This window comes from Arachis hypogaea, chromosome 5 (genome assembly GCF_003086295.3).
Source record: "Arachis hypogaea cultivar Tifrunner chromosome 5, arahy.Tifrunner.gnm2.J5K5, whole genome shotgun sequence".
NCBI lineage: Eukaryota > Viridiplantae > Streptophyta > Magnoliopsida > Fabales > Fabaceae > Arachis > Arachis hypogaea.
This window is the reverse complement of record NC_092040.1, coordinates 24,232,777-24,244,399: the sequence shown is the minus strand read 5'-3', so window position 1 is coordinate 24,244,399 and position 11,623 is coordinate 24,232,777. Positions and strand designations below refer to the sequence as shown.

General features: G+C 35.0%; 2 protein-coding genes across 2 annotated transcripts; both read left to right on the top strand.

Moving 5' to 3' along the window:
• The first annotated feature begins 4,038 nt into the window (after window positions 1-4,038).
• LOC112800968 (glutathione S-transferase U18) lies at window positions 4,039-10,325 on the top strand. Its single transcript, XM_025843434.3, has 2 exons — window positions 4,039-4,572; window positions 9,729-10,325. Exons 1-2 carry the CDS (start codon window positions 4,249-4,251, stop codon window positions 10,113-10,115), a joined length of 711 nt encoding a protein of 236 aa, XP_025699219.1. The 5' UTR covers window positions 4,039-4,248; the 3' UTR covers window positions 10,116-10,325.
• LOC112800969 (uncharacterized) lies at window positions 4,917-7,913 on the top strand. Its single transcript, XM_025843435.3, has 2 exons — window positions 4,917-6,426; window positions 6,660-7,913. Exon 2 carries the CDS (start codon window positions 6,660-6,662, stop codon window positions 7,290-7,292), a length of 633 nt encoding a protein of 210 aa, XP_025699220.1. The 5' UTR covers window positions 4,917-6,426; the 3' UTR covers window positions 7,293-7,913.
• Window positions 10,326-11,623: the final 1,298 nt, after the last annotated feature.

Here is an 11,623-nt window from a genome sequence, read left to right as displayed (position 1 = left end):
TGGTGGAGCGAGTGCTCCGGGCATGAGTGGCAGCGGTTTGTATGACACTGGTGGTGCGAGCATGACAGATTTTGGCAGTGGTCCTGACATCGGCAGTGGGCCGGACGCCGGTGTGTCTCAGGGTCATCCGTATAACTTACGAACACAGACTGCGCCTCCGGACAAATACACCCCATCCTTGTATTCGAAGAAGGCACCGAGGAAGTAGTCTATTGCAGTTGATGTTACTATCAGTGTTGTATTCAGTATTATTATTATGACATATTTAGATGATTCTGTTCAGGTATTATTATTATGACATATTTAGCTTTATTTTGGAACGAAAATGTTTATTCTCTAGAAAATTAAATAACGAGGTTAAAAACTTTATTTATCATAAATTGTTAACTAGGTTAAAGTAAATGACGACGTGACAATAAAAGTAACATATGATTGTGAAGTAGTTCATAACAAAGTTACATTGAAAAGCTTAACCACTAATGACCTCCAGCGGAGCTTGGACCTGCGCGCTGTGGACATCGGCTACGGCTATGTCCCTCGCGTCCACATATAGTACACCGGCGAGGACCACGCATCTCACGCAAATCCATCTCATTCAAGTAGTGGGTGGACTTCGCTCTTCCTTTCGTCGCGCACCTCAATGTTCAGTTGGCGATCACCTTCGCTCCTTCGTATCTATCCCATGTAGATTGGTCACCCATCGGAACAAACTCACCTCTGTACACCTTGCGAATTTCAGACATCTTGTACACATCGTGCATGTACACTTGCCAATCGAGACCTGGAAATGGCCACAGTCATAGTGTCATTGCGCAAGGTTGACAATGTAAATGGTACCATCTTGAATTTTGCGAACCTCAAACATCTCGTTGCACCTGTCGAACCGGTTGACCACAACGTTTCCTGCACGTCGGAAGCTTTCTTCAACTCTCTTCATTGCGAACTCTGAATACGTGAATCCGTTGCAGAGACGCTCATAAGCCTCGGTACTCTTCCGAGTGAACAACTTATTTAGCCGATAGAAAGTTGGCCGGACCAGGGCAGTCACAGGAAGGTTGCGTGCACCCTTCAGGACAGAATTTATGTACTCTACCAAGTTTGTCGTCATATGTTCCCAATGATGACCACCATCGAATGCCAACACCCATCTCTCAACACCGATCTCATCGCACCATTGAGTATATGCCTCACCCTGCTCTTTAAGCATTTAGTAGTTTTTGTTGTACTCTTGCTCCATCCTAGAATAGCCTGTTAAACAAACCATTTAGTCATAAACAGATGCCACAAATCTACTATGAATAGAACCATAATAGTGAGTAGAAATACCTGTGTTCACCACGAGTTTATGCAAATATGGAGCCTTGAACCTCCTTAAGAAGTTGGAGCCGATGTGCCTGATGCAGTACATGTGCCACGCCCTTGGTGGTGACCATGCACTGTTACTGCGAGCTATTGCAGCGTCGATGGAGGTATGGCAGTCAGAAATAATACCCACACCATCAATGGTAACAACATATCTCCGCAAATTCGTTAGAAAAAACTCCCATGCGTCTACCGCCTCACCCTCGACTATGGCAAAAGCAATAGGCACAATGTTTTGATTCCCATCTTGTGCAACCGCTATCAGAAGTGTACCTTTATATTTTCCATATAGGTGCGTGCCATCAACTTGCACCAGCGGCTTGCAGTGTCTAAATGCTACAATACATAGATAAAAGCTCCAAAAAACGCGATGCAGAACTCTTACACCTTGAACCTCCTCAGTCTCAAGGTAAACGGGGAGTGTTTTGATTTGAACACGAGGCCTTGGCATTTTAACCGTCATTGCTTTCAACCATACTGGCAGAGTCTGGTAATAAACTTCCCAATCATCGAAAACCTTGGCAACAGCTTTCTGCTTTGCCAACCAAGCCTTGCGGTAACTGACCGTGTAGTTGAACTTGGATTGAACTTCTGCAATTACAGACTTCACCTTTATCGAGGGGTTTGATTCGACCAACGGCCTAATGGCATCTACAATTGTGTCCGAGTCCAACTTGGCATGATCTTGCGATATCGTTCCCACGGTGCACGTGTGCTTGCCATTGTATCTCCTGATCTCCCAACAAGCTTTCTTTCGAATCAAGCTAGCCTGGATAAGCCAATCGCACCCTGCACCAAACCCCTTGCATTTCACATAGAATATCTGTGGCTCAAACTCATACACAGTGTAATCAACTCCTCTAGGGATAGTGTAGCTTTTGATTGCAAATATCACCGACTCTCTCGATCCAAATTCCATTCCAACACTAAACTCGCCATCTTCCGCCGCAGCGTTGCCTTCACCTACGACATGCGCACCACCATCAATCAGACAAGGCATATAAAATAAACACTGTAGGAAACTTGAGTTAATAATCATAACATACCCGTATTCGCACACTCAGGAAATTCCGGGTCATGCATAGCTTCGAGATCTAGAGTCCGCATAAAAGACGGAACACCAAACAGGTGCTGGCTTATAATCGCATTCGCTTGATTTTGCTCCTCCGGATTGCCTGCCAAGTCTCCGTCATTGTTTTTGTCATCGACTTCATAGTTAACTTCGAACTCCTCTTCACTGTCATTATTATCTTCTTCCCAATCTATATCCCCGAGCTCATCAACATTGACCTCCTCGCCGACCGCGCCCGACCCTGACTGCTGTTCAAACTCAACGTACAACTCTATCATTGGCACGTGAAATGGGGTTTGTTGATAAATACAGAACATTTGCTGCATACTGGCATCGTCAGTGATGGGCATTAATTGAAACTGTATTAGCCCACCAAATACTTGCACAGGACTTCTGTATAAAAGGTTGCTCACCCTTTTTAAAATGTGGCTTTGAATGTTATTACAAAGCCCATTTTGCAACTCGACAAATCTCATGGTACATGGAATAGCAAATGACAACGGATATTCACAAACAAAAGTCACTCCTTCATGTGTGTTTGGTATAACTTCACCGTTATAATATACTCGCAAATTTACAATATTTTCCATAACTTCAACCTCACATACTCTGATTTTTTTGACACACCTAACTGCAAAAAAAAAAAAAAAACTAACAATTACAACATATGTATTCGAAAGAAGAGAATGATGGGTAGAATGGGAGTGAGGCCGTTTGGGTGAGGAGTGTTTCGTATTTATAGGCAGGACTCTTTATTAAAATATTTTTTTCAAAAAAAAAAAACGCAACCTGCATTTTTCAAAAAGTAATCTGACAACGTGAAAAACGCAGCCTGCGTTTTGCGTTTCCCAAAAAAATGCTGGCCCTTAACACAACGCAGATTGCATTTTGTTATTACGAGAAAAAACATTTAGCCCAACACAAAACGCAGGCCACGTTTGGATTAAAACAAATAAAAAAAATTTGAAAAGCCTGTACCAAGCAAAATCCAGCCCACATTTGTTTCTTTTCCTGAACAAAAAAAAAAACAGGCTAAAAGTAAAATGCATCTTACGTTTACACCTGACATCATAGCAGAAAAAAATTTCTCCATGCGTCCATTTAGTTGGATAACATCAAGCTTTGTTCCATATAAAAAAAATGAGCCTTACTATGATTGGGCTTAAAAAAAATTAAAAATCTTTGAAGGATCAAAACGCAATCTACGTTTGTCTATTTTTTTCAACAAAAAAAAAAAATTGAAAACAAAACTAAAACATAACCTACTTTTGACCAAATACTGTAGCAGTGAAAGTTTTTTTCATGCATCCATTTCATTGGACAACACCGATACCAAATCCATATTGAAAAAACTGAGCCACTAAATTAATTTCACATATATAAACTTGGCTTTTACTTGACTTTTATATATTAATATCTGTTGAAGTTTCTTCACATACCACTTGACTTTTACTTTTTAAAAGTAATAACAATATTCTTCAAAAATAATAACATAAATCACATAAATAAAATGAATTTGTCTTGATATTATCTGAGTGTCCTAAATTAAATTAAATTATATTTTTCGCTTTTATCCTTAAAAAAAAATTGTACAAAACATTATTAAATTTCTCGGAAAACATTATTATTCACATGTCACAAGCGGACACCAAAAACAAAAAGATACATGTCACAAGTTTGGACCACAAATGTCTCATCTCTTTCATTAATTTGTTTCCATACAGAAGCGTCTACCATAAATATACACTTGGTGCTTTGCTTGATTAGTGTAAGTGGTAACCTATATAGTAGATATCAGAGTTTCAATAATAGTGATGGCAGCAAAAAGCAGTGACTTGAAGCTTTTGGGTGGATGGTTCAGTCCATTTGCCTCGAGGGTGAAGATTGCACTTAACATCAAAGGATTGGAATATAAGAACATTGAAGAGGACTTGAACTCCAAAAGTGATTTTCTTCTTCGTTCCAATCCCGTGCACAAGAAAATCCCAGTTCTAATTCATGGTGACAAACCCATATGTGAATCCTTAGTCATAGTTCAATATATTGACGAGGTTTGGTCCAATGGTCCTTCTATTCTTCCTCGAGATGCTTATGACAGAACAATTGCTAGATTTTGGGGTTCATACATTGACGATAAGGTATGCTTTATTTTGTTTTATTCTATTTATTATTTATTTTATATTCAACAAGGCATGACCCCTAATTTTTCTAGTATATTCGAAGGGTATGTATTGTATGGAAATTTTTTTAGATATTTTAAGAATATTAATATTATTTATAATTTTAATCGCTAATTTTAATTATAAAATATAAATCATTCACATTAACTACTAGAATTATTGCAACACTAATATTTCTGAAGTTATTGAAATTCTTCTCTTAGTATTTATTTCTTTCTCTTGATAAATGACAAAGAACAGATGTTGACGTTGACGAGAAAGATGGTGTGGTGGAGATATCAAGAGAAGGAAAAAAATATTAGATGATGAAGGGTGGATTGGGAAAAAAATATTTTGACCAATTGTGATTACCAAAAAATTTAATAAAAGAAAAAAAAATTGAGCGTTATTATAAATATTATATGTAAATTCAAATCAAATTAAACATTTAAGCATATTTTTAAAATTTTTCGAGAGAAAAAATAATTATACTTGACTATGTATAGCAAATCAAAGGCCTATATTTGCATTTTTAATATGTAGGTAGTTGTTTCAAATTAAAATTCTAAAAGAAAAAAAGATATAAAAAAAAGTTAAAACAGAAGACCACTAAAAGATAGAATCGGAGTCTCTTTGTGATACAAAATTAATAAGTGGACATATAAATAAACTATAATATCGTTGGCCTGTATTGGTAGGTATATATTATGATGAAGAGAAAAAAAATAATGAAATGACGAAGATTCTCTTTGACAGTAATTAAATGTTAATTTAAAAAATATGTTATTTTATTTTTATAATTTTTTAAAGCAAATTATACCTTCTTTTTTTTTTCGTACAAAAATTTCTTTATCATAGAATTGTCTATATTTGTATATATTATTTATATATTTTCAAAATAAAGTAATCTATCAATGACTGAAATAATTAAAAGTATCATAGTACAATAATCAACATTATCATGATAAAATAATCAAATGCTTTACCGTATCATAATTAATTTTTTAAATACACACAAAAAATACATTCCTTTATACGGTGGCTTAGGATGATTGTATGTTACTATAAATTAAAGAGTGGTTGTTTTGTGTCCATATTAACATTTAATTATGGTGAAAACTCAGGTGAAGTCGACTTCACGTGAAGTTGATATCTGAGAGCCGTTAGATGAAAATTTAGTCAAATCAGTCAAATTATCTAATGGCTCTCAGGTATCAACATCACATGAAATCGACTGGACCTGAGTTTCCACCTTTAATTATACACTAAATGTTAGATTTGTCACTTACAACAAGTTGAGTGAACACCCAACCCGGTCCCTGTCCTTTTTCTCGATGGACATCACGGCCCTTGTCCAAAAAAAAGGGACATATCGGTCCTTGTCCCATATTTTTGTGAGACTTCCCGGTCCTTCCGTCATTTCCCCTGACCAAAATAGACGGAACTTGCCTACGTGTCAGTTAACGTTGCTGAGTTGGAGGTTAATACTCTGTTAAGTTCCACGTGACTACTAGGAAATGGACAGGGGTCGATTTGTCCCCCTTTGGTGAGCTAAAACTACGTCGTTTTATTGGTTTGATACGTTGCGTTTTGATTGAATAAGGGAACGTGATGTTGGGGTTTCCATATAAGCCCAATGTGTTGAGCTGATAATTACCAGAAAACCCTAGTAGAGCAAGAGTCGTCCCCTTGTAGTGATCGTTGACCTCTTGAAGTTGGAGAAACGTGCTAACGGTGTTGCTGACAAAGTTGCTGACTGACCTCCACATATTGGTGTTGACAGCGCTTGGTTGAAGCTTGGACGGGGATTGCACGGCGTTTGCGACGTGCCAGGTTAGTGTGGTCCTTCCATTGCCTTTTCAAATGTGTGCTGTCGTTTTCAATAAGTCTGACATGTTTTGGCATGTACATTATTTGTGTGGTCCAAGAAGAATAGAAATAGTAAACAATATGTGTGGAGTTAGAAAATGAATTAGGGTTTTTAATTTAAAAGTGAAATTGAAATGGAGTCAAATTTAATTTGTATGCTAGTTCTGCTCTAATGTATGCATTATAATATACTACAGATGGCTGAATATTTTGTTGTTCCCGTGTTTCATCACGGGGGGAAGTTTGTGAGAGACAGTGAAGGATATATGAGTTATATGGATGGTAAAGTGAAGAGGTTCCCACCAATGGATTTGGATTATGTGAATTTTTTCGATTTGGTTGTTTTATTTAAAGAGTTGGGTTATGTTGAGTATAAGGAGATGTATTGGTATGACATATTGGCCTCTGACATAGAGTCTGAGCTTCATCCCATTAAGGGTGATCATGAGATTAATGAGATGAGGGAGAACAAACTCAAGAACAGGGACAGTGAGGAGTTTTACATTTATTTTGACCATCCTGTAGATATGCCAGAGGTGGTAGATGATGGCTTGGCAGGTGAAAATGTTGTTTTGAGTGATTCTTCATCAAGTTCTGATGATGGCTATGAGAGTGCCGAGGATGAAGCATGGAAACCACCTCCAGCTAGTTATGAGGAGGACTCTAACACTAGTTCTGATGAGAGAGTGCTTAAGAAGAAAACAGATAAGAAGTCTACTCCAAAAAAAGTTGTAACACAAAACAAGAAGAAAGGTAATGACAAGGACATATCCCCTAGGTCCAGCATGCTACAAATCCAAGCAACATTCAACAAGGACCATCTGATGTAGCTTTCACCACTCAATCCAATCCAGCCCTAAGGTTAAAGAACCCTGTTATCAGGCCCCCACCTACACCAACCCAATTTGTGCAATCAAGTTTCATGCCCACACCCCCACCAGCACCAAGGCCTACACTCTGGTTCAAATCTCAACTACCACAAGGTCCAGCACTTACGTCCGATGCTTCGGCAAATCCTACTCATGGTCCAATAGCTTCTTCCACAAATCCAACAACTGGAGGTGGTGCAATATCAACAGAAACAATGGCTGCTGCAAGCTTGGGAACTGCTTCAAGAATTTTCAAATTTGTGCCCACTCCCGGGCTCAAGCGTCCAGGACTAAGGCCACCTAAGAAGATGTGAACTTGGAGTACCTTTTGTTGCTGTTTTGTATCTTGGCTACAAGCCTTTAGGACACATGTTTTGCTTCAAAAAAACTTATATGTTATGCTACTTACTACTACTGGTTTTAGGCATAGGACTTTTGGTTGAGATCTCTATATTTTGGTTATCTGACTCAGGGCCATGTTGCTGCCCATATTTTGAATGGCATTTTATGTGTTAAGTTGTTTCAACAACTGTACTGTTCCTTAATTATCAATGTATTAACATGGATCTTTCTTTGACTATAGATACTTAGTGTTACTTAGCTAGCATGCATACTTGTTAAATTTATGTCATGACATATATGCCATTATCTATCAATATAGGGATGAGATTTAACATATTCATCACATGCCATGGTTCAAATTTTACAATTTCAACACAATAATTCCAACTTCATTCATCATCAAAAGTGTTGTTCACAACTCAACTTAGTGAAATAACGAAATTCAGCTATCAAATTCCTACACACTTGCTCTAAACAAGTTTGCAATTACAACCCCACTCAGAAATGCTAACAAATTAAACCCATACATAATACATTTACTTTCACCCATTTTCAATCTGCAGTAATCTAACTGATCCTCCAAACCAATTAATCTTTCTTCCAACTCATTAACTTTGTTATCCACCACATAACCATGGCCCTCCATTCGATTCTGCTTCTGCTTTGCTGCCCCAAATGAGACAGCCTTGTTAGCATCCTCACCACATGAAGATACATAATCATCTAGCCATGCAAAGAAGTTGCAATGCCATTTTCCAGTCTACAAAAATGTTTAACATTTGTTATCATCTGTGGAATAGAAATTGAAAACAAAAAATTAGTTAAACCCTCAAAAACTACCTTGAATTTTGGGCAGCGAAAGAATAGTCTGTCTGGATTCTTCACTGTCCCTGACATGAACAATATTGCATGAGAACCACAATAACAAATTGGGGCAACCCATTTCTTCTTCCTCGTAGCTCCAGCACTCCCACCAGAATTTAGACCCCAGCCTAAATCGTCTCTGCTTCGTGGGTTTGATGATGAACAACGCTCTTCATTACCAATCATGGTTTTCTAGGGTTTGTATTTGGGTTGGGAGAAGAGTGAGAGATTAGCAGCGTTGAATCACTTTTAAACCAATATGTTTCAGTGAAGACTAAAAACGAGGGACAGAACAACCCCTTACCATTCCCTAATAGCACATGGTCTCAGACCAATAAAACGACGTAGTTTTAGCTCACCAAAAGGGGACAAATCAACCCCTGTCCATTTCCTAGTAGCCACGTGGAACTTAACAGAGTATTAACCTCCAACTCAGCAACGTTAACTGACACGTAGGCAAGTTCCGTCTATTTTGGTCAGGGGAAATGACGGAAGGACCGGGAAGTCTCACAAAAGTATGGGACAAGGACCGATATGTCCCTTTTTTTTGGACAAGGGCCGTGATGTCCATCGAGGAAAAAGACAGGGACCGGGTTGAGTGTTCACTCTGATTATTATACTGTATCAGTTTTGTTTATCTTACTTATTTAATTACTTAATTTAAGAAATATTAGAAATATATATACATAACTATATGATAATAATTAATTTAGTGATTTGTTTTTAGTATTCGTAGAACATTTTGTTTTATCACAAGTATAGATAGTACAAAATTCAAAGATTAATTTTCAAATTGATTATTTGTGAGTAAGAAATATACAATTACATAATGACTGATTTAATAATTGATAATTTTAATTTCAAATTGATTATTTGTGAGTATTTTTGTTTATCATAAGTATAATAAATAGTTCAAGATTTAAAATATTCAATTTCCAGGTTGATTTGCGAGTTGGATATCATTAAATTTATTATTCCTAAAACTATAAATCAATGAAAACTTTTTTCCTGCATTATTTATCTTGGATTTGAACCAACACTAACTAATTCCTCATTTTTCTCCACCGAAAATGTTGTACCTTAGCATTTCTCCAAATCAAAATCACAATAAAATGTACAAAAACTAGACAACAACGTAAATTCTTGGCTTTCAATCAATTTCTTTATGCATTTAAATTTGGGTGTACGTAGTTCTTGGTTTGCATGAAGAACATTCTAATGGCCGCTGGAGATGAAGAGGAAAAGAAGCGACACTTGGAGCAATTGGAGGAAGAAGTGCTTGTGACGTTGGAAGAGGCATTCAACAAATGCAGTGAAGGAAAGTCCTTCTTTGGAGGGAACAAGATTGGATTCATTGACATTGCCTTTGGGAGCTTCTTGCCTTTTCTACGTGTGTTCGAAGAGATGAATGGAAGGAAGATCCTCGTGGCCGACAAGTTTCCAGAACTGGTGAATTGGGCTACAAATTTTGTTGAGGATTCCACTGTGACTGGAACTCTTCCTGAGATTGACAAGCTTGTTTTGTTTACTACGGCTCTTCAAGAAAAATGGGCTGCTGCTAAAGTTGCTGCCAAGTAAAATAATGTTATTGGAATGATGTTATGAGATTTTGGAGTTTTCTTTTCTCTTTGGTTTGAATATTATGTTTCTTTGATGGCTCTTTTTTAATCTATTTATTTATTGTGTCACATGATTTTGCTTGTGTGATAACACTAGCATTATGGTACTTCAACATTCAATAAAATTCATATTACAGTGAACTATATCAATAAAATTCATATTATGGTACTTCAACATTCAATAAAACTCACGTACTAGTGCCACACACGGTTTTTTTTTTTTTTTTAATGTTTCTTTCTCTTAGTTTTTGGAGGGGTTTTTTATATGTTTTAGATATTTCTTTTCCTTATGTTTTGGATGATTTTTTTTTTTTAGGTTTTTAATAATTTTTTAATAATTTTAAATATTTTTTTTATTTTTGATATTTTTTTACCAATATTTTTTTTGTCTCATTTTGTTAGATTTTGAATTTTTTTAAATGATTTTGGATATTTTTTTGTTAGATTTTAGATTTTTTTTGTTATATGTTTGGAATGTTTCTTTTTATTAGGTTTTGGATATTCATTTTATAATAATTTTAGATGTTTGTTTTCATTTGGTTTTAGATATATTTTTTTTAGATTTTGGATGTTTATTTTCAATTGGTTTTGAATTTTTCTCATGATAATTTGAATTCATGTTTCATCCAAAGAAAAAATTAAAAAAAGTCTAATTCTGCTTATTTAATTTTTTATTTTTTTTTAATAACTTCCTTTTTTACTAGTTGATTGCACCCCTAATTAATTACTTAATAAAGTTAATATGAAATTAGAAAAAAGAATAATTTGTGGATATCCACATTTTGAAGAGTTGAATCATATATATAGGATACCAATATAAGCAAATAATGAGTATATATGGTACCAATTTTATTGTAAACTAATATTTTTGTCCATATAATATTATAGAATTGTAAGTTTTTTAAATAAATTATATTTTAATATTTAATTTTTATTATAAAAATAATAACATCTAATATTCTTATAATAAATATTACAAATTTGATCAAATTACAAAAAAAATGTTATATAGTGTTGTCAAGATGTAAATCATGTGTGGACTTAATCTGTAAGACCCAAACTTTTTGAAATTAAATGAAGAATTAGTTTTGATATATTTTAATGGGTTAAAGTTCGGTTTTCAAAAATTATTTTATTAAAGGTGATTAAACCAAGTTTTGGTAAATTGATTTTGAAATAAATTAAAATATTTATCTAATTTTATAATTATTGAGTATTTTTTTATTTATAATTTAAAATTTTAAAAATTTTAAAATAATGAGATTTTTACTATTTAGATTTGAATAATGAGAATTTTAGTTTAATTTTATGAATTGAAAACAAATTAATTTATTTATCTCTAATTTTAAATTAGAATACTCAATTAAAAATAATCTACAAGTTGACGAATAAATAGTATTTTTTAAAAATAAATAAATTATATTATATTTCATTTTCAATTACTACTCTACTCCCAATTTTATTGAA

Coding starts and splice junctions, on each gene's coding strand:
- LOC112800968 (XM_025843434.3), top strand. CDS start 4,249: ATGGCAGCAAAAAGCAGTGACTTGAAGCTTTTGGGTGGATGGTTCAGT. Junction 4,573..9,728: donor GTTCATACATTGACGATAAG/GTATGCTTTATT, acceptor GGGTGTACGTAG/TTCTTGGTTTGCATGAAGAA.
- LOC112800969 (XM_025843435.3), top strand. CDS start 6,660: ATGGCTGAATATTTTGTTGTTCCCGTGTTTCATCACGGGGGGAAGTTT.